The 22211-nt window shown below is 54.5% G+C and overlaps 1 protein-coding gene across 1 annotated transcript in view; it reads right to left on the bottom strand.

The window, feature by feature from the left end:
- Positions 1 to 1103: 1103 nt before the first annotated feature.
- The window catches only part of HS3ST4 (heparan sulfate-glucosamine 3-sulfotransferase 4), a 55840-nt gene continuing 34732 nt past the window's right edge, over positions 1104 to 22211 (bottom strand). The window contains exon 2 of the mRNA XM_066561014.1: positions 1104 to 4607. Coding sequence (XP_066417111.1) covers positions 3971 to 4607 — 637 coding nt within the window. The 3' untranslated portion in view covers positions 1104 to 3970. The remainder of the gene's footprint in view (positions 4608 to 22211) is intronic.

The following is a 22211-nucleotide window of genomic DNA, read 5'->3' as shown; positions in this document are numbered from 1 at the left end:
TGTGCACACAAAATAAGATTAAAAAATTTTCCTCCAAATTTCTTACCCTGGCAGCCAGCCCTCCCTCATCCCTCTCTTTTGCCACTGATTTATCCTTAATCAGCAGCAAGTGAAATCTCCCAGGTATTGCTCAGGGATTTGTTCTTTGTGACCTTGGGAGGTGCACCCCAAACTGAGAGGTCAGTGAGGAAAGCTCTCCCCCACTCCAGGACTTGCAGGCTGGCCCAGGTGGTTCTGCTCCTGGTCCTCATTCTAGTCCTGGCTGCAGCATGTGCCTTGCCCAGCCCTTTTGGCCATGGGGGCCATGGCCTGTGGGGCAGGTCATGGCAGCCAGGTGAGCTGGGGTCACAGGAGCCAGGTGGGCTGGGGTCACAGCAGCCAGGTGGGCTGGGGTCATGGCAGCCAGGTGAGCTGGGGTCACGGCAGCCAGGTGGGCTGGGGTCACAGCGGCCAGGTGGGCTGGGGTCATGGCAGCCAGGTGGGCTGGGGTCACAGCAGCCAGGTGGGCTGGGGTCACAGCGGCCAGGTGGGCTGGGGTCACGGCAGCCAGGTGGGCTGGGGTCACAGCAGCCAGGTGGGCTGGGGTCACAGCGGCCAGGTGGGCTGGGGTCACAGCAGCCAGGTGAGCTGGGGTCACAGCAGCCAGGTGGGCTGGGGTCATGGCAGCCAGGTGGGCTGGGGTCACAGCAGCCAGGTGGGCTGGGGTCACAGCGGCCAGGTGGGCTGGGGTCACAGTGGCCAGGTGGGCTGGGGTCACAGCAGCCAGGTGGGCTGGGGTCATGGCAGCCAGGTGGGCTGGGGTCACAGGAGCCAGGTGGGCTGGGGACACAGGAGCCAGGTGGGCTGGGGTCATGGCAGCCAGGTGAGCTGGGGTCATGGCAGCCAGGTGGGCTGGGGTCACAGCGGCCAGGTGGGCTGGGTCACAGCATCCAGGTGGGCTGGGGACACAGGAGCCACGTGGGCTGGGGTCACAGGAGCCAGGTGGGCTGGGGACACAGGAGCCAGGTGGGATGGGGACACAGGAGCCAGTGCTGTCCTGCTGTGGCTCCTGCTCATTGGGTGTTGGTGCTGCTGGGGGGGGGCAAGAGAAATGGAGCCAAGAATGCAGCTGCTACAATGATTTATTGTTTAGTGCTGGGGGTTCCAGGGTTCAGTTCAGGACAGTCACATCGTTCAGGTACAGAGACACTGACGGACAGAGACGCACTGGGGAGGCAGTGACAGCACAGCAATAAGATTCAGAACAGACCCACTCTCCATTTCCAGTCTCTGAACCAGAAAGTACCAGCTTTTCCAGAACAATGAATCACTCAGTCTGTGTATAAAATTAAATATAATTTATGCTTTGCTAATTGAAACTAAATACAAAATTCAATTTCCTGGGTATTCTAATGCTGACATTTGAATAGTTTGGTTTTTTTTTAAAAAAAGTGTTATTAACCTGACTCTCATTTGGCAGGCCTCTCTCTGGCCAGATAGAAAATAATCCCCCCATCCAGCCCCAGCTTCAGTGGGGCATACATGGGGCGCATTCCCAAAGAGCAAAACAAAATAACACCACCCCCCAGCCCACCTCCGTCCCCATGCCCCAGCCCAGGGTGGCTGGCATGCCCCTGCTCCCTCCCAGCACTGCAGCACTGGCAGCACCACAGCTGCGCCTGGGGACAGGGCTGTGGGGCTGCAGTGTGCTCTCCCACCACGCTGCGTGGCTGGTGTCCATGGAGCACTCAGGGCAGAGGAGGAGGGTCTCCTCTCCCAGTGGGCACCCATCAGCTCCTGCCGAGCTGGAGATGGTGTCTGGTATAAAAAATAAACCTCTGAATATATGGCAGAAATGACAGGAATGAGTGTGGGGGCAGGAGTGAGGAGGGGCACAGCGTGGCCCCAGCCCGCCCTGGAGCCACCAGCCCTGAGCTGAGCCCCTGTGCCAGGCAGCCAGAGCCAGTCCCAGCACCCAGCCCAACCCTGCTCCACACCGGGGGTGCAGTGACAGGCAGAGATTCCCAGACATCCTCTGCTGAGGGGGACACTGGGCCTGGAGCCCCTTGTCCTCCATTCAGCATCTTGCACCAAATCCTGCAACAACAGGTTTTATGTAGGATCTGTTCTGATATTTCAATAATGTGTGAAACATCATAAGATTATTCTTATTATATACTTCAAATTTTCCTGTAGTAATTTGGGAGTTTGTGGGTTAGTGAAAACTGTGCTATGTCAGGAGCTGTTTTTACATCTGACCAGGCTGATGGGAACTGACATGGTGTCAGCAGGGACCTTGCAGTGTCCCTCCAGCACAGGCCACTTAGTAAATGGTCCAAATGGCTTCAGCTCTTCTCATGCAGTCCAAGGCACCGGCACCATTTCATGGCATAGTGAGCCACACGACAGGCCCTGGAACCCTGAGCAGGGTCAGCTTCTCACCCAGTGAATGCAACAGTGATTTCACCTGCTTAGCTGGAACTGTAGGGAGCTGTACCAGAACTGAGTCCTGGTCCTCCCGCAGCAACCCCTTCCTGCGCCTCTGCTGCAGACCTGCCCAATGTGAGGGGGCTCTCATGTGGCTGCACCCCAAGCTGGAGGCAGCCTTAGCCCTCATCAGAGCAAAGAGAGCTGCCAGCAGTGTCTGAGTGCCCTGAGAAATCACCATGTGAGGGACCATTTCAGCAGCTCTGCTTTCACCTCTGCTCCCCCTCTGCCTGGTTTCCCGCAGCAGTGGAGGTGGAACTGTGCAGTTGTGTGAAAGCTCTGCTCTTCTCTGCTGGGCCCAGCAAACAGCTCTCATGACACTGGGGGATCGAGTAGGGATATAGGTTTAGTCTATAATTTCTACCAGGATTTGCAAATTTGGGTGACTTGGTCATTTCCACTGGAAAGCACATCTTGTGTGCTGAGCAATGCTTGCCCTGGGAATTGATTGCTCTTTTGTAATTCTGAAGTAAGATGAAGGCTGTTTCCCTGTTCTGCGACCCCAGCTGTCCGCAGCAAGCAGCAGGGATTGCATTTTCAAGGTGCAAACAAATGGCAGTGCCAGGGGTCCTGACTGTCAGACCCCGTGCCAGGGCTGTCCCAGGCCTCCTCCCCTGAGTCCCCACTGGCAGCACTGGCTCCAAACCATGGAGCAGGGAGCAGGGCATTGGACGTGCTGCATGGGCAGCACACAGTGCACCACACTGTGCCTTGGCAGCCTGGCTGGGCAGTGGGAGCCTGGCTCCCTCCTGGGGAGCCTGGAGTGTTCTTTCAGCTTCCAGGAGGGTGGAGACCTGGGGGGATCCCAGTTCTGATCTCACTGAGCATCTCAGCAAAGAAGGAACAACTCTCTTCCAACAGGGGAGGTGCACCCATCAGTCAGAGGAGAATTGAGACCAGGTGTCTGTGGCACTTGGTAAATTCTAGTTTTAGTGCAAGAAGTAATTGAAATGTTTGGTGCAAATGAAGTTCCTGTACATAGTTCCTTTGCAGCATAACTGGCTTTATTCCTTCCACACATGAAGACCAGTGTGCATGTGAGTGCACAAGGCCTGAATTTACCAGATCTGATGCTGCTGTTTGGGCAAAACTAAAGTGCAGGGCAGGAGAACTCAAATCTATGGGTTTGTCCCAGTGCTGGGTTTTGGGAGCCACCCTCTTGCCAGCTTGCTGTGGCAGGAGGTCTGGACCTGCCTGCCTGGCTGCAAGGGGGACACCAGCAGCGAAACGTTGACACAAAGTGCCCCCTCACCCTGAGGAGCCGTGCTCCCCCTGCCTCCTCCTCCCACCTGCCCCTGCCCCAGTGCTGCGGTGGGCAGAGCCCCAGCGCAGCCCGAGGTGACACAACAGTTCCAACTGCACACGTGGGGCGACTTCTGCTGCAGCCCTGGCAACACAAGAGCCTGTTACACACAGGGATGAGCCTCTGGCCCCAAGAGAGTTTTGGGTCTCAAATGATGATTTACATCCCAAAAACAAAAATTTTTTTTCTGATTTTGTGGTTCTACTTATCACTTTCTTCCTGCTCCCACTGGAAATCTTGGCCTGTCATTTGGTAAAACATGACATTGAAGGGTTTGTAAAACTTCCGCAGTCTGTGGATGACATCTGGGTCTATTTTGGGGTGAGTTCGACCCTTGGACTTGCCCAAACACCGGGGAGCACTGCTGTCCTCTGGCTTCTTTAGACAGGGAAATCCCTTCGTTTTATTAAAATAAAAATGCTTCTCTGTCACAATCCTCTTGAGGCCTAAGAAGTCCTGGACCTTGGCCATTTCCCCAGCTGGGTCAGTGATGAGTCTCTCACCACTGACAAACAGGATCTGGGAGAGGGGAAAATACTGGAGCCAGTTTTCCAAGTGCAGGGCATAAATCCCAATGCGGATAGCACTCCAGGAGGCATCAATCAGCCCCAGGGTCCTGTTCTTGAAGGCCAGCACCTCAAAGGTGGGGATCTCTGGCTTTTTGGAGAGGGTCTGCGTGTAGTCCGAGATGGCGCGGGTGACGGGGTTGCGCACCACCACGATCAGCTTCGTGTCCTTGGCCATGGAGTGGATGCGCCGCGGGGCCTCGTTGGTCACAAAGTAGCTGGGGGTCTTCTCCATGGTGATCTGGCCCTCCAGCGTCTTGGGCATCACGTTCCTGTGCAAAAGCAGAGGAGGGGTTAGCGAGGGGCCAAGCAGGGGTGGGCACCTGGTGCAGGTGTGATGGGACATGCAGGAGGAGAGATGCTGTCACTCCTGTGTGACCCCCAGACCCGAGTCCTTCTGTCTTTGTTTCTTCTCAGCCCCGGCAATGGTGGGCACCCAAAATGTAACATCAGCCTTGGTTGACACATTATGCAGACAATTTGCCATAGGCGTGTGTAGACCAAAGCTAATTGACACTAAACCTGCACAATACCTGCCTGCTCAGAAGCCATCTGCTCCCATTTGCTCAATTAAGCCTATTCACTCCAGAGCCGTGTACGGAGCGCCGCAGTTCGGATTACACAGGACCTTTTTGTTATGATGATGTGCTTTTAAATGTCTCAGCTAATAAAACTTAATACAGAATAAGATCCCTTGCTTCTAGTACAATAATTAAATTTATTTACTATCTTGTGTGTGAGAAAGAATGACTTTTCTTTTATCTCTAATTCACATGCTCTGTCAATAATTAATTGCAGCTGGGTTTTGAGCTTCCTGTGCAAGCACTTTTATTAGCCAAAAGGAATTTGCCTACTGGATAAATTAGCATGTAGCAAGATTTTCCTGGATAGCATATTACCATATTGTAAAATGAAACTGCAGCGAGATAGCAGTTATGTCTAAGAAAATTAAGAGGTAAATTCTTGTCCCAGTCCCACCAGTTAAGGATTATCATAGCCAGCCAGAGGCTTTTAAGTGATCACAGAATCACAGAATAAGCTGAACTGCAAGGGACCCACAAGATGTCCCCTGCAGGAGTGTCACAGCCTCATTCACACCTGTTGTGCTACCAGATGGCGCGGGGGCTGGAGGCTGTGCCACTGCCCGCTGCCCACACCCAGCCTCACCGTGGCCCCGGCCGTGGGCAGCGCCAGCCCTGCCTCAGTGCCAAGGACAGGAACGGGGTCACTGCCCCGGGGAAGCACCCAGGGCACTGGGCAGATCTCCCGTGTCAGAACGGAGGATGGCGATGCCCATGGCCTTGCAGGATTATCCCTTTGTACTGCAACTATTTTTAGTACAAACATATGGTGAGGAAATAACGTGGATAGGCTTGAAATGGCTCTGTGAGAGCACCTTGGGCAGCGACAGCCACAGTAATGCTGACGTCAAACTGCTGGGCCCCAGGAAGACCCATTTAGGAATAACACAGCTGAAGCCTGGAGCAGAAGCAGAGGATAGGCACAGCCCTCTAGATGTGCCTGTCAGTGTCACCTCGTATTTGACTGCTAAAGGCATCATCTGGCTTTAACGCCTCTGTAATCTGTGTATTCACTGCTGGTGCCGTCCAGCCCACCAGGCTTGTTCTGCTGAGAACAGGGGTGGTGAGGAGTCTCCTGCCAAGGCAAGAGTGAGGGTGGGTTTGCTGCTGCCACAGGGCTGCCAGTGTCCTCAGCATTTTGGGTGAAGAGGCTGGCGTTCCTCGGCTGCCCCTGTCCCGTTGCAGAACCTTTCCTGCTGAACAGTCCTGTCTGAGAACCAGCAATGCAGCCTGCAGGGCTCCTTGTCTCTGGGCCAGCATGCTGCTGGCCAGGCTCTATAGGGAAAGCCATCCCCGTGGCATCAGGTCCTGCTGGAGCTGCCTTCCCAATGGCAAGGTGCCTGCCAGCCTGTCTCCTGTCCAGAGCACTCTGGTGCTTCATGCTTGCCTTGCATCAGCCACTTGAGTAGCAGTGGCACGAAGGGAGCAAGGATTAGTCAGAATGATGTATCTTGAGGTATTTATTCCTTTAAGAAAAAAAAATTAAGAAAAAAATTAAGAGGGATAGGAGCACCTGGGGACTGCAGACGCTGCAGAATTACAGACCAGCTTCCCTGGGGAATCCAGTACCTGAATTTAACAGCCCTGTGGGAAGGAAGCAGCTTTTATGGTTATGCACATCACAGCAAGACCCACAGATGATCAGGGTGGAGCCCTTGGGTGCCCACTGCTGTCCTACAGGGGGTGGGGAAGTGGGAGGTGCTGCCACCAGCAGCGCTGCGCTGTGCCCACTCCCGCAGCCCATGGCTATCAGCTGGCAGGGGAGGATGGGGAGCGACCCGCCTGCAGCAAGGACAGCAGCCACCACGGTGTCTGCTCCCCACAGCAGCACCACATGCCCCAGGGCTTTTGCTTTGGTTTGTAGAAAGCAAACACACTGGGGGTTTATAAAAAAAGCATGAACAAACATGTTAATTACAACTGCCCCTTCAGATGATGTTACCATAATAAACAAGAGCCAAGAAATTGCAGAGCTAATAATCTGGAAGTGTTGCCACATTTAAGGACTGTGTTTAACTCTGTGCACAATAAAGACAAATAGATGGATGGGCTGGCCCTGAGGAGAGAAAACAGGGAAGCAGTGATCAAGGAAAAGAGGAGGAGAAGCAGACTCAGCATTTGCTGCACAGTTTTAAGCATAAAGCTGGAAGCCACAGTTTGTCCTCAGGACACCCTGGCCATGCAGAGCCCGGAATGACTGTGGCTCTGGGACATGCATCCAGAAAAGCTTTACCCCATACTCTGCTGTGTTTCAGAATCCCCCCACGTGCTGCCCTGCTGGGGCAGGAGCTGAGCTGCCCTGTGCAGGTGAAGGAGGCTTAGCCTGCAGCCCTAGGGTCGGGTGCCCTGCGTGCAGCCGGTGGCAGGCAATAACTGCTGCCAAACAGAGAGCAGCACACTGCACGGCCAGCTCCTGCTGCTGGGAATAACAGGGGTGTTAAAGCTGGAGCAGCCGAGCCTCTGGCACGGCAGGAATGCTCCTCAGAGCAGTTAACCTTCACAGAGCTGCTGCCATGTGCTCTGCCCTAATTGCGTGTGTGCCGACGGAATTCTAACCAGCTCTGTGTGTGCAGGCAGAGCAGCACACAGAGCTCCCCTGCAGCGGCTGGTGCAGAGCAGTTTGCAGCGTGGGGCCAGGGCTTTGCTCCCTCTGAACACACGTTGGCTTTCCCTGCAGTGTTTGTGTCCCTTTCGAGGCCAGCCTGGCTGCTGAAGATGCACGGCCAGGCAGTGACTGCGCCTGACATGCCTGCACAGGGCACTGCAGGAGGTGTTAGAGTGGGACATGTCTACTCATGGCTCTGCCACTGGTGTCTCCCCACCTGCGCCTCTTCTCTCTTCATCACTGCTCACCTGAAAAAGGGGAGCAGTGGCAACAATCCACTGGCAGGAGCTCTGCTGACACAGGCATGAACAAACCCTCTGCTCCCTTACGGGACGGGCATTGTGCCCTTGAGCTGTGGTGCAGCATCACTACACTGTGCAATGCCACAGCTAGGCTGCCATGCTGGCCTTGGACCCAGGAACTACCTCGTCCTCCAAGCAGATGATCCAATATATATTACTGAGCACTTGCTTGGGCTTTGCATATTTCTCTCCTTTCCTGTTCATTCCCCAGTGCTCCTCAGAGGCTGAGGAGGGGCAGCTCTGTGCCCCCGGAGCTGCACAGGGCTGCTGCTCTCACTCCAGGTTTCTGCTCTGAGCACGGGGAGCCTCCAGCAGGACAGCTGGCTCCCACCCGCCCTGGCTTGGAGCAGGGACCCTCATTGGGAAAATGTGCTCTCGTAATTGCTCTTAACTGCTGGTTTCAAACAAGCTCTTTATTTTCAAAGGATACATTTTATAAATTTGCGAATTTGCATGTTGCCAAAATCCCCTTGTGGTTTATTTAAATCCAGATTATCTTGTTTATTCCTTCAGTCACAGCTGTCATTTATCTCTGTGTAGGCAGCTTGTTCACCATGTTGCAGGTTTCCTGCAATCCCACTCAAAAAGAGTCTTTGTTAACTGTATTTTCATGTTCTCAAAAAGAGAAAAAACTTCATAGCAGCTCCCAGGGCTTGGGGAATCACAGAGGAGGACAAGGATTTGCACAGCTGCCGTGGAAAGAGGAAATGGCCAGGTGCTGCAAGTGTCACCTGCCCACCGAGCTCTTCTCTGCTGCTCCTTGGGGTGGAGCAAACAGCTGCTTTTGTCTTCTGAAAAGACAAACATGAATCCTTTTTCTTTTTATTATTAACACATTCCAGTATAATTGCTCGACCTTTCAGCTGTGACCTGCCAGTAATTCAGCAGGCGTGGGACTTTCAAGGGGAGAGCGGCATTGCAACTGAGCCCGCAGTAAGCATTAAAAGCAGAACCCATTTGCTATAAGCCCCCGAGTCAAATCTCTTGTTGAATTTGTTCAAACATAAATTTACAGCTGAATTTACATAGGTTTAATGTTTTATAATCTTTTCAGTCTGTGAATCTATATTCAAGAGTGAGTGCATTAGCTCAGAAATATTGTGCTTAACGCTGAAAATAATTTTAATCTCTCCAAAGTCCAATCCTTTGCACATCACTAAACCTCAGAAGCCAATCCCTTCTAATAAGAGACAAAAAACTTGCATCTGTCACTGCCTAATAGATTCACATTGCTCTAATTCAAACAGCTCACATACGTCTGTTAAAAAACACTAAACACAAATTATAAAGCCCTTTCAGAAAAGCGGGTGCCAGTTCAGACTGGGGGCCAAAGGAACTATCCCCAGGAGACTCACTGGAAGAGTTTAATGGTTAGGAATCTGGTGGCTGGGAGAAGGGGGTGATCCACCCCTCTCTGTGACTTGCATTCTGCTTTTGCAGGGCTTGTAACTCCAAATGGCTGCCGGTACCATTGGTTTCCCTCTCCAAAACAAGGAGCTTTCCCTCTTCCCAGAGTTTCCAAAGCCATTCGCTGTCCATGCAGAGCACTCTTGTGAGGGGCAGCTTGGGGTTGCAAGGACGGGTCCTTGCTCTGTGCCCGCCGTGTCCCTGCTGAGTTTCTCCCCAGTGTCCCCCAGCCCTGCAGGATGTGGGAGCCCCGGACCCCAATGCAGCCAGGGAACGAGAAGCAGCTGGGGCTTGGGAGCGTCCCAGCGTCCCTCAGCAGGGCCAGCCCTTCTGCCAGTGCCTCCAGGGCTGCCTGGAGCCGTCCGTCCGTCCGTCCGTCCGTCCGTCCGTCCGTCCGCAGCACGGCCGGATGGAGCGCGGACCCGGGTTGCCATACCAACGCAGGTGCTAACGCGTGTTGACTAGCTGAGAGCTGAGCTGATCAGAGAATGGCAGCTTGGGGTTGCCATGGCAACCGAGATGCCAAATTGGAATCCGTGTCAATAGCAAAGGTATCCGGGAGGCGGCAAGCGCGCAGGGGGCAGCGTCCGGCGGGGCTGGGGCACCGGGGGCATCCACCTCCAGGGGCTGCGTGCCCGCTGCTCCTGCCTGCTGGGGCATCTCGGAACCGGCACCGGGGGCATCCAGCTCCAGGGGCTGCGTGCCCGCTGCTCCTGCCTGCTGGGGCATCTCGGAACCGGCACCGGGGGCATCCACCCGCTGCTCCTGCCTGCTGGGGCGGCTCGGGACCGGCACCGGGGCCATCCACCCGCTGCTCCTGCCTGCTGGGGCATCTCGGGACCGGCACCGGGGGCATCCACCCGCTGCTCCTGCCTGCTGGGGCATCTCGGAACCGGCACCGGGGGCATCCACCTCCAGGGGCTGCGTGCCCGCTGCTCCCGTCGCATCCCAGCCGCCACCCCCAGGGCCTCCATCCCACGGGCACAGCTGCCCGGCTCCCTCCCTCGCTCCCTGTCCCCTGCCGGCTGTCCCGTGCGGAGGGGTCGGTGCTGCCCAATCCGCCAGGGCTCGGCTCCGCAGCGGTACCCGCAGGGAGGCTGCACTCAGGGGCACCCCTGCAGCCGCACCGCCAGACACTGAGGAAAGTGCCTTCGGAGCACAGCCCATTGCTAACGTGATTTTTCACAATATCGCCTAGTCTAGAGTCCAACAATCCCAATGAAAGGGCTTCTGTGTCTCCACGAAATGCAAAATCTTTAACGGCTCATTGGCATGTGCTTAAGTTGGCCTGGATAAGTTACTCCTGAGACCTGCTATTGATTCTGTCAAGGATTCAAAGGTTTTATAGGCATCGCTCAAGATCTCTTTAGTACTTGTACCTTCTTAATGGCTCTCATCACCAATGGAACTGGAAACATCCCCCAGCGCCCTGGGAACAGCTGTCTCCGTGCCAGGAGTCGGAGCCACGCTGCTGCCCAGGAGGGTGGCTGCCCTCCAGAGGGCCGGGCAAGCCTCCTTGGCAACCTGAGAGGAGAGCCTGTGGCTCCTCTGGGGTCTTTTAGAAGGTGGGGCAGATACCGGGGTTGGGAAAGGGCTGGGGGAGCAAACTGCACCCAGGAAGTCTCCTCTCCTCCTACCACTATGCAACAAAATCAGTGGGCAGGTGGCTGAATAGCAGACAAAAATATAAATATGCTTTGATTTCACTGGGACCATCTGGCTCAGGCATGATAGGTGGGTAGGAATGCTATAATCATGGAGCAGAGTACTAAGCTGATCCATTAAAGTCCTTTAGCAGAAGCAACTATGGAACCTATATTAATCTGGCAATGCTTTGTGAACTGACATCACAAGGTTAGATCCATTCAGCTGCAATTAAAACCAGCCCTCACTGATCAGGCTAGCTGGGAGAGCTGCTGCAGCATTGTGTTCCCCAAGGCTCTCATGAGTATAGACTGTTGATACTTGCACAATGTAATCTGAAATTATGATCCTAATGCTAAATCTTGCTTTCTTCTGTTCTTCCCTCAAGTGGATCTCCTCTGGGACATGGCTGCTGCCTTGTGCCCAAATCCCTTGCCTGCACAGCTCTCACACAAATTGGATAGGCTCAGGTTAGTGCCGTGGGGTTCCTGATGGGGAAGTGCCTGACATTGTTTGACCAGGGATAAATTTGGCCCAATCTCTCCAATTTTAGTGCAAGATTTATTGTTGGTCAGCATGTATGGAACAGGTTGTGAGAAAGGTTGGAAATGCATATTTCTAGCCCCTCTGCTGTCAAAATTATTTTGATGAAGTCTCACTATCATTCCCTACAGAAGGCCATGATCCTATTCACTGGGAATCTCCGTGTTGTCTGCTGGATTTAGTTACTGTATTAGTCACAGTTATAGCACAGGACTCACGGGCAGGCAGGGGTGGGGCCTGCCTCCTCTTACTGAGGATGTTCAAGTCCAACTAGTCTGCTCCCAGTCCAGATTTCCCTTCAGCACAGGAGTTCAAGTCCTCTCGGTGCCAGTTCACTCACTTTCCACTGGTTTTTCTTGCCCCATGCCAGTGCTCAGGTATGGGGCAGAGCTACATGAAATGCTGATGCACACTCAATCTCTGCAGGACAGAAACATCTCTGAAACATGCAACCCAGTGCACCTTGCTGGCCGCAGCCATCACACACACTCCCTTCCCACCCCCTTGGGATTCCAGTCTGGGCGATCAATACCAACATGCAGCAGGTCAAGCCCCCAGCACCGGCCCCAAGCAGAGCACCAGGAGCCCACAGGGACACCCGTGCAGGAGCACTCCCGCCCGGGCCTTGCTCCCGCCCAGGGCTGCTCCCGGGCCTTGCTCCCGCCCGGGCCTGCTCCCGCCCGGGCCTTGCTCCCGCCCGGGCCTTGCTCCCGCCCGGGCCTGCTCCCGCCCGGGCCTGCTCCCGCCCAGGGCTGCTCCGCCCGGACCTTGCTCCCGCCCGGGCCTTGCTCCCGCCCGGGCCTGCTCCCGCCCGGGCCTGCTCCCGCCCGGGCCTGCTGCCTGCTCCCGCCCGGGCCTGCTCCCGCCCAGGGCTGCTCCGCCCGGGCCTTGCTCCCGCCCGGGCCTGCTCCCGCCCGGGCCTTGCTCCCGCCCGGGCCTGCTCCCGCCCGGGCCTGCTCCCGCCCCGGGCTGCTCCCGCCCGGGCCTTGCTCCCGCCCGGGCCTGCTCCCGCCCGGGCCTGCTCCCGCCCGGGGCTGCTCCCGCCCGGGCCTTGCTCCCGCCCGGGCCTTGCTCCCGCCCGGGGCTGCTCCCGCCCGAGGCTGCTCCCGCCCAGCCGGCTCTGACGGCTGCTGAGTGGTGCCGTGGAAGTTTCGGATCTGTTATCTGTCAATAACACATGCTGTTTGCATTGCAGGCTGCAGTACCTGGAACAGCCAGTTGGATGTGGGAAAGCCACAGCTCATGGGGAGAGCTCTGTGCACACCGTGCAGCTGACATCCAACACTGATCAGACTCAACTGGGTGGCCAAATCACTCCGGTTTCCCAAAGATGGGATGGGCCCTTCCCAAAGAAGACCAGGGAAATAAAATATTAAAATATAGTGGTTTGGAGCTGCATATCCTGCGGAGTCCTTTTTCATCTTCTGGAAAATTTAATTCTACCAGGAAGAACACCCTGGCAATAATGGCTGCCTAAGTGAAAGCACCACAGCTGTATCATACTAAAAGCTTTTCAGGGAAAAGAGTAAATAAATTCTATTCTTCAGATGTATCTGGATGTTATCCTAACGCAGTGCCAGAGTAATAGGTAAGCCATCAACAGCTAAAAGGCTGGGAATTGTTATGGAGTAGCGATACTGCCAAAGAGGCTGAAAACAGCAGTAATCGTTCACACCCTGTGCTGAGCTCCAGCGCCGCTGGCAGCCGGGCACGGCAGAGGGACCAGCACAAAGAGGCCGGACACAAATCCACCATCAAGGCTGCCACAGGAGCCCCAGGCAGGTCAGAGGTGGTGGCAGGAGCATGACCATCTGCACCTTCACACCTGCAGTTTCCTGTTCCTTTTTAGCTGTCAATGAGATGGATCCATGCAAGCCATCGGTGCTGCAGGCAGAGCAGCTGAAGGGGCAGGTGGGGAGGTCATGGGCTCTCTCTTTGCTCTCCTAGCAAAGCCAGCTCCAAATCCCTCCACAGACACTGAGTGGTGAGATCTTCCCAACTGCATGAGCCTCTCAACTGCCCAAAGTATGATATCCCACTGCTTAATCTACAGAGGACCAGTGCTTGCATCCAGCCTCTGGAGCCCAGCAGATGCCTGGGCAGAGCCCCAGTGCTCCCCTTGCTACTGCAGGCAGCAGTGCACACCAGTGCCCCAGCCCCTCCTCTGCCTCCTCCCCATGCAAGTGGGAACCACATCAGTTCCAGCATCAGACAAGTCCTGCAGTGGCCAAGGCATCTCCCAAAACAACTGCCAAGGACTGCACAGATCCAGGACTTGCCCATTCCCACCCCAGAGCTGCTCCTCTGCCCCTGGAGGGAGTGATGCCAGCCAGGCTGCTGCCGAGGGCACAGCTATTTATTATTTGCTTCTGTTGATTATTTTTGGGTTTAAGTTCATTTATTATGTATGCAAGAATGGTAATACACTGGCATCTGAATGTCTTTTAGGCATACAATATCCTTATTATTCAAAGTGGTTTTTCCTCCATAATTGAATGGTTTACCTTATTATTACACTATGTTAATGACCCAGCATTTCCATTTTTCTATAGGATGCTTAATTGTAAGCAAAGTGCAATCAGAATCAGAGATGCCATCTGTAATTGACAGCATCATAATAACAGCCAGAATTGCAGGAACGAAGTACCAAAATAAGTAACAGTGGGGAGAAAGCTGCCCTGAAACCCCTCAGGAAGCTGATCTGGGCTGGGACAGAGCCCGCCCACACAGGATCCTCTCCCCAAACTCTGACAGTTTGGGCATTAACAGAGATAGAGTGCTATTGATATCAGTTTGTACATTTAATCAGTTTTTTTGCAGTTTTCAGCGAGATGTGAACTATATCCCTGTCCAAGGCATTTGGTTCAAATCAGCTGAGACAGAGAATAATCAAGATTTATGATTCTCATTCTGACTCGGATCACACAGTCAGTGCAAACGGTACCGCAGAGCTTCCTCCCTGAGCCCCAGTGACATCCCTCTGCTTGCCCTCACACAGTGATTTAACGTCCATCCCAGGGACTGTCACCATGCCCCTGCAGATAATGGTGACTCTGGGTTCTCTCCAGAATCCCCAGGGGTGGCACTTGAGGGGCGCCGCAACCCAGTTTGGGGCTGGTTGGCAGAAATCAGTAAAACAGCACTTGGCAAAATAAAAGGGAATTCATCTTGCTGTGCCTCCTAGCGCAGCCTAGAGCAGCCTGGAGCAGGAGCAGCCTGTGGCATGCCTGACCTCTCTTACCCAGGGCATCCCTGCTGGGGAAGCACACCGTGGGCTCTCACAGGTGAGCCATACCTACCCCTGCAGGAGCCAGGGCCCGGGAGCAAAGTGAGCACTGGAACTGCACAGGGAAGGGCCAGGGATAGCTCAGGAGGCAGCTCCCAGCACAGCAAGGGCTGTCAGCACATCCTACAGGCAGTTCCATTTCCAGGGGCTCAGCAGCAGCCAGGGAGCCAGAGCTCTCCAAGAGCTCAGCTGGGAAGTGAATGTTTAGATAAAAATTAAATGATCCAAAACCAACTTTAATAAAACCAGCCAGGTGATGGGAACAGAGCAATGGTGAGGCAATTTTCAAGCCATTTTGAAGGCAGCCATGCTGTGTGTTGCTGGCTGGCCAGTGTGCTGTTGCTGGCTCCTGGGATGCGCTGGTGGGCTCCTGCCCAGACATCTGCTCCTATCAGTAGAGGATGGATGTGAGCCCAGGCCAGGCAGCCCAGCCACAACTGCGGAGGAGGGTCCTGGCACATCCCCAGTGCCCAGCAGACCTGGGGGTTCCCCTCTCTGGGCAGCACAGCCCCACATCTCAGCCCGGTGTCACAGCTCTCCAGTGCGCGGTCCATGGGAAGAGAGTGTTGTGATCCTGCTGCTGAGTGGCTCCATGCAGGAATGGGGCGATGGGAGCTCCATCTGGCAGGGGGCTGGGACGGGGGGCAGAGCCTCCTCTGCCTCCTGCCCTGCTCGCAATGGTGGGAGATCCATCTGGGATGGGGAGCAGAGCCTCCTCTGCCTGCTGCCCTGCTCACAGTGATGGGAGCTCCATCTGGGACGGGGGGCAGAGCCTCCTCTGCCTGCTGCCCTGCTCGCAGTGGTGGGAGCTCCATCTGGGACAGGGCTGGGATGGGGAGCAGAGCCTCCTCTGCCTCCCTCCCTGCTCGCAGTGATGGGAGCTCCATCTGGGATGGGGAGCAGAGCCTCCTCTGCCTCCCTCCCTGCTCACAGTGATGGGAGCTCCATCTGGGATGGGGAGCAGAGCCTCCTCTGCCTCCTGCCCTGCTCACAGTGGTGGGAGCTCCATCTGGGATGGGGAGCAGAGCCTCCTCTGCCTCCCTCCCTGCTCACAGTGATGGGAGCTCCATCTGGGATGGGGAGCAGAGCCTCCTCTGCCTCCCTCCCTGCTCACAGTGATGGGAGCTCCATCTGGGATGGGGAGCAGAGCCTCTCTGCCTCCCTCCCTGCTCGCAGTGAGGGCAGGAGCACGAAGGCAGGGGGGCTGCCCTGCTGGTCCTGCTGTGCCTGCACAGGGGCCCTGCTGCATTCTGTCTCAGCAGGGTTTGCTCAGCCACCTTTCCCCACACGCTGTGTGCAGCAGCACTCAGGGTTAGCCAGGGCTCTCTGTTAATTCACACATGTAGTGTAACATCCAAGTGAGTGAAAAAACAGCCTGATGCCACTCCAGTCAATAGAGTAAACAATTCCTGGTTTGGATAAACAGAATCACTAGTGTTGAAGAGCTCTGGGCAGCACTGCACAGTCTGATTAGTGTAAATGCTAAACACAAACCAATTAACACTCTCTAAGTCTGCTTATCTCATGTCACTTAGTGCTAAAATAAAGGCTAACACTAAACACACACATTGATTTAGCCATTAAATCTAGCATCACTCAAAACAGCTCATTATATCACCGAGAAACAAATAAAGTCACCTGAATTTTCAGAAGCTGCTGTATTATGAACAATGACTCATTTGCTCCATCCTGCACTAGGGAGTCACTGCTCATACTGAGAACAGACTGATACAGCTTCACCCAAAAATCAAACCTGGGCCACAGGCAGAGGTGCCAGGTGCCATCCCTGCAGCTGGCCTGGTGCTGTGCCACCAGCTACAGTGCCCAGGACAAAACATCACCACCACTAACAACAATTGCTTGGCCAGTGCCAGCCATGAATCCCAGGCATCCATCAGCTCTGCTGAGGAAGACGAAAGACTCCACAGTCCCAGCAAACCCCACCAGATGCCAGTGCACTTTTTGAGAGCAAAACCAGCACTGACAGAACATCCACCTTAGTCCCTGAAGAACTAAAGCTACTTTGGGTTTGATTTGGGCTTTATTTGGGCTTTTCTTCAACTAGAAATTATTGAAAGCTGGTACGAGGGAAGCTGATGATAGGAATAGCCTGTCTGGGGGTATCCTGCCCTAACAAGCACTGGTAGCAGGCAGGGAAGGATGTGTGGATGTTAGCAGGCAGTGTGAGATGTTTACATTCCTAATTACAAGGGCTAATTCTTCGCTTTGGCCAGGTATCCCTTCTGCAGACAAGGTTAATGGGATGTGAGAGACCACAGCTGCCACAGCACCGAGTGAGGAGGACAGGCAAGAGACAGCAGCATTAATCAGCAAGGAGCCATGCAAAAATGGTTATCTCAAGCTGTTTGGAGGCACAGAGTAAAAATAAATCTCCCTGAGTTTAATATTCTGCCAGTCAGCTCCTTTTTGTAGGTGGAATCTATTAAAAATTATCTTTCTGCTAAAATGCTAAAGTGTTTCTGACATTTAACAGCTTGCTTCGAGCAAAAAGGTGCAATAAATACATAGGAGAGCTAATTGGCACCAGAACATCCAACATCCACCCAGCACGAGCAAGCACTGCTGCGTCAGCTCCTGAGGCCTCTGGCAGACCCCAGCATCTGCCCTGAGAATGGTGCCCTGCTCACCTGGGGAACTGGGAGGTTCCCACCATCATCCAGCATCTGCAGATGGAGCGGCTGGAGCCAAGGGGCTGGGGGACACATGCTGCAATCTGGTCCTACCCAAGACTCCACTTTGAGGTACTTGGTTGCTGCAAAATGCAGAAGGAGCTGCTTGGCAATGTGGTCTCAATAAAAATTAATGCTTTAACAAGAAGCCAAATAGCTACAGCTAATGTTCTTCTGAATGAGATCTAAATTTTATTCATAAGCATCAGTGTCAGGACTAAAATAACAGTTTTATGGACACTATGAGCATAAACAGCTCTGCTGATTCAAAAACAGAAACTGCACTTCTGAATGAATCAACGTGTTCATTTGGAACAAAAGCACTGTTCCAAACACATGCCTCAAATAAAAGAGAAAGCCAGAGAGTGTTCTCCTGGTGAGTCTGCTTCCAAGGAATGCACTGCAGAGGGGAAGGGAGATGAGGGAACAGTGATTGGGAATGTGCTAGGGAGAAGGAGTAGGGCTCACTCAGAGACTCCTGGGACACAGCTGGAGGTGGGGTGGGATGGTGTTTCCACCTCATCTGCATGTGGAAAAGAATCACAGGTGAGAAAGAAGAGTGCTACACTCCTGCAGAAATCCCTGCTGCGCTCCAGCATTCAGGACTGGATGGCTCTGGCAAATAGTTGAAATGGCCTTTGTTTATTTAAGGTCAATGCCTCAGGAAAGGGCAAGAGCTATATGGCTACCAGTAATTGATGAGGGATTTTTAGAAAAATACCTCTTGGAGAGTGGGCTCAGACGGATAGAAGTGAGGTAGCCCACAGTGTGGCATGCATGTGTGGGCAGTGGCATGGCCATGCTGGCCAGAGACTCCAGAGCATGGCTGGGATGGGGGTGGAAAACACATTCTATGTTCAGTGAGGAGTTTGTCGTCAGGCTGCTAGTGGAGCCTCTGGACAATTTGTTTACTTTACAAGGCCAATTAAGGGTCATGCAAGAGGGAAGCACCAGCTTCAGCATCCCCATTCCCACACCCCTTCTGCAAATGGGAACAGGACCAACGGGACTGAGCACATCCAGTCAGCACTGAAACACCCCAGATATCATGATCCTTGTCCAGCCCTGGGAGCCCAGGTTCCCGAGATGAGGCAAGGCCAGTCCCCTGCACTGGGCAGCCCCCAGTCCCCAAGAGCCCTGTGAGCTCGGGTTCTGCAGGGAGTCTCTCTGGGAGAGCCTGGCTTTGCTGCTGCAGTGCTTCGCATAACTGGGGCAATATATCTGTGGCCACAAATGAAAGATCAATATTTATTTAACAGACACACTACCCTTTAGAGGCCCCTAATTGTAAATTAATCATCATTAACTGGCAGTAATTGAACATGCTGAGAGCTGCGATCGCACCTATCCCCCACAGCAGGGCTTGGCTCCAGCAGAGGGGAGTGGGATGGAACTCAGAGCTGGCAGGGGGACCCACGGGGGGCCCTGCAGGGATGCACGGGGGCTGCTGCAGCCAGGGTTTTGCTCAGCCCATAGCAACCCAGCGCTGGTGGGACAGAGCTGGTGGGCTGAGGACCCTCACAGTAAACCCTGGAGCAGGCAAGGGCCCCTCTGCTGCAGCAGCCCCACAGCCCTCAGCAGGACACACTCTGGAGCTTTGGCCCCAGCTCCAAGTGGAAAGGCAGAGTGCTTCAGGCCAGACAAGCCCCCCTGGCCTGTGTGTGCAGCACAGGGGGCTGAGAAGGGAAATGAGAGGGGTGACAGGCCCATCACAGGGAAGGAAGACACGGCTCTGCTCTGCCTGCCTGGGGAAGCACCTGCCCAGCACCCATCAGCACCTGCACAGAATGCTGATGCTGCTCACCTGCTCAGTGCATGCTGCCTGCTGGAGGCACAGCTGCTGGCAGACTCTAAGCCCAGGGGATCCCTTCCCTTTGGGAGGGAGAAACTGTGGTTTGTTTCTTTCCAGATTTCCCAGGAATGCAGACCAGCAGTGCAAGCACCAGCTCTCAGAGCCGTGGGGCAGGAGCCTGCCCACAGGCTGCTGCCAGGGGATCCAGGGGGACACAAGGAGATGCACAGCCACCAGAGCAAGTGTTTTGGAGAGCGCTGCTTTCAGACACCCTTGAACACTGGAGGGCTCTGGAGATGCTGGTGTGCTCTCTAGTCTGGGGCTTTGGGAGGCTCTACCCTGTGTCACCGTGATTAAGAAACAAAATCTAACATTGTCCTTGGTGTGAACACAGGCGAGTGCTCTGGCCTCAGTGCCAGTGGGCTGTGTGGGGTGAGCTGGCAGCAGGAAATGCAAATTCTCTTTCTGTAAGGACGACAGTGGCACGAATGCTGACTTTATTAAAATGCAGAATTATTTCAGGGCCCTTTGTTTAGCTCAGAGCCCGGAGGTAATTTATGCACAAGGATGGAGCAGCGAGGGCTGTGCTCGGCTGCCTGGCATTGCCAGCAGTTCTTGGCTGTGCTCCTGGTGTGAAGGCTTTCTAACTCTGGAGGGAAGGTCTGGGAAGCCACAGTCTCGCTGCTTGTTCTTGCTGAAGGATTCTTCCTGTCCTCACAGCTCCTGTGTACAGCTGCTGTCGATGGAGGCTTTACACAGAGACTAATTAAGTGCTTGCTGATCAAGTCAGCTGGTCTTCTGTCCAGAGACATTCCCTCTCTGTCTGCCCCCCTCCTGCTGCCCAGAACAGCCTGACTGTGCTGGGGCCTGGGGGCTGCTGTGCCCACGCGCCATCCCGGGAGCTGCTGAGGGCAGCCCATGCTCCCCACGGCTCCCTGCCAGCAAGGCAGGACCACTGCCACACCGAAGCCTGGCCAAGGAACCTTTTGGGCCATGGGCAGTGAGGAGGGGCCCCTCTCTCTGCCCCACCCTGGCTGTGAGCTGCTTCTGTGAGCTGTGGCCACCAAACACATTATCACCTCTGCCTACCCCAAGTGCCCTCAGGGGGGGCAGTTCATTGACTTTGCAGCCCATGAATTCTCTTTGGATTTGGAGACTCTCAAGGCAATCTGAGCTTCTGCAAATTCTCATCAAAACTTGTGACTTAGCTGGCACTTCCACTGCTTTGGCCTCTCTATCAAAGGGATATATGCAGGATTTGGCAGAAGAAATTCCAGAACCTGGCACAGAGATGACAATTAGTTTCTTTATGAATTAATACTACAACTTGAAAGGATGAGGTTCAGAACTCCAGCATGGCTGGAGCTGTCCTGGTCCCATAAACAGCTGTGGGGGTCCTGCAAAGGTACAGGGAGAGCATGAAGCAGGGCTTTCCCACAAGCAATAGAAGGCAAACAGAAGAGAGGTCTCAAGGTCCCTGAGCAGCAGCAGTAAGCTCACTTGCTCATCACCACAGTCCTGGGAGAGGGCTGTGGTGGCTCAGCTGGAGCTGGCTGAAGGCTCAGACCACTGCATTTCAGATGAACAGGTTCAGCCAGGTGCTGCAGTGAAGCAGCACAGCCCAGGGGCACAGAGGGGTGCCAGGATCTGTCCTGGCAGCAGCTGGGGGCTGCTGCAGCAGCACGGGGTGCAGGGACTAATGCCAGGCCCTTCACCTCTGCCAGCCATCACTGCAAAGGCAAACAGAAGCTGCTGGAGCTTCTTGGCAGGGAGGTTTCTTGAAATGAAACCTTTTCAGCAGGTTACGTGCTCTTGTTTTGAAGAGTTTAAACCATGTCCAAGATCAGGCTAGATTAAATCCTTGACTTCCACTACTGCCCAGAAAGCCTCATCTAGGCTGATTCATGTTTTCATCTGCATACTAATGCTGGGCTTTAATCAGCAAGGAAACCTTCCAGCACATTGCTTCAAAGGTAAATGTCTGCAGTGGAAGGCACACAGGGAGGAAACCCCTGCCAGCTTCTTTCCCCCTTTCCCATGCCACATGCACCAGATTTGCTGTCTCTTCTCTCAGCTGACAGGACACAGGGGCTCTACTGCCTAACCCCCTGAGCTGCATTAGGCTACGCACTGCTGGGGCTGTGCTTGGGGAATATTGCTGTGTTTGACACAAGGTCTGGCTTCACTGAGCCAGGTTTATCACCTGGTAAAGCTGCTGTGCCCAGACATCACAGGCAGAGCAGAGGGCCTGCTATTAGCAGGGGAAGGAGCTGGAGAATAAATCCACGACTCCCGCTTTTGTGCAGGTGGAGTGCAGATTTCTGTTGCAGAAGATCCGTGCAGTCTGTGTGACTCCCAGATCCCACCCTGCCCCTCAGACATCGATGCCAGCAGCTGGTCACAGCACGCAGGCTGACAGGAGGAGGGATGGAGCCGAGAGCCCGGAGCCAGCCACCCTTCTGGAGGGAGATACTATTCTTAGGCGGGTATTTGGAGGCAGTTCAGAGGAACCTGCCTTGTCACACTTTTAAATTCCTCTCTCTGCAGTGGCACAGTGACAGAAGCCTCTCCGTATGGTGCCGTGGGAGGGAAAGCTTCCGCCCGCCACTGCCTGTGGCGGATGCCACCCGGCGCACTGGGCACCTGCCACCACGGGGCTGGCACCCCGACTGCAGCGGCTGCCAGGGCAGCCACAGCCCAGCCAGGGCAGCCACAGCCCCAGCCAGGGCAGCCACAGCCCAGCCAGGGCAGCACGGCAAGCAGGCTCCTCGCAGCGGGCGGGTTCCTGGCCACAGAGCACCGATTCGTGGCACTCAAACACCCTGCCTCAACCCCCAAGCATCCTGCTTCCCTAAACCTCTTCACTTCTCATTCCTCACATGGTGATCTCCTTGCTACACATGCCACCAATTACTATGCAAAATAATCATGTTAATGCCCACATCCATTAGCAAAGAGACAATGAAATCTCCGGCACTCACCAGCAGCAGGTTGGGACCACAAGCACAACCTGCAGAGACACGGGG

This window comes from Molothrus aeneus, chromosome 16 (genome assembly GCF_037042795.1).
Source record: "Molothrus aeneus isolate 106 chromosome 16, BPBGC_Maene_1.0, whole genome shotgun sequence".
Lineage (NCBI taxonomy): Eukaryota > Metazoa > Chordata > Aves > Passeriformes > Icteridae > Molothrus > Molothrus aeneus.
Note: the sequence above shows the minus strand (reverse complement) of the source record. Positions and strands in the feature narration are given on the sequence as shown.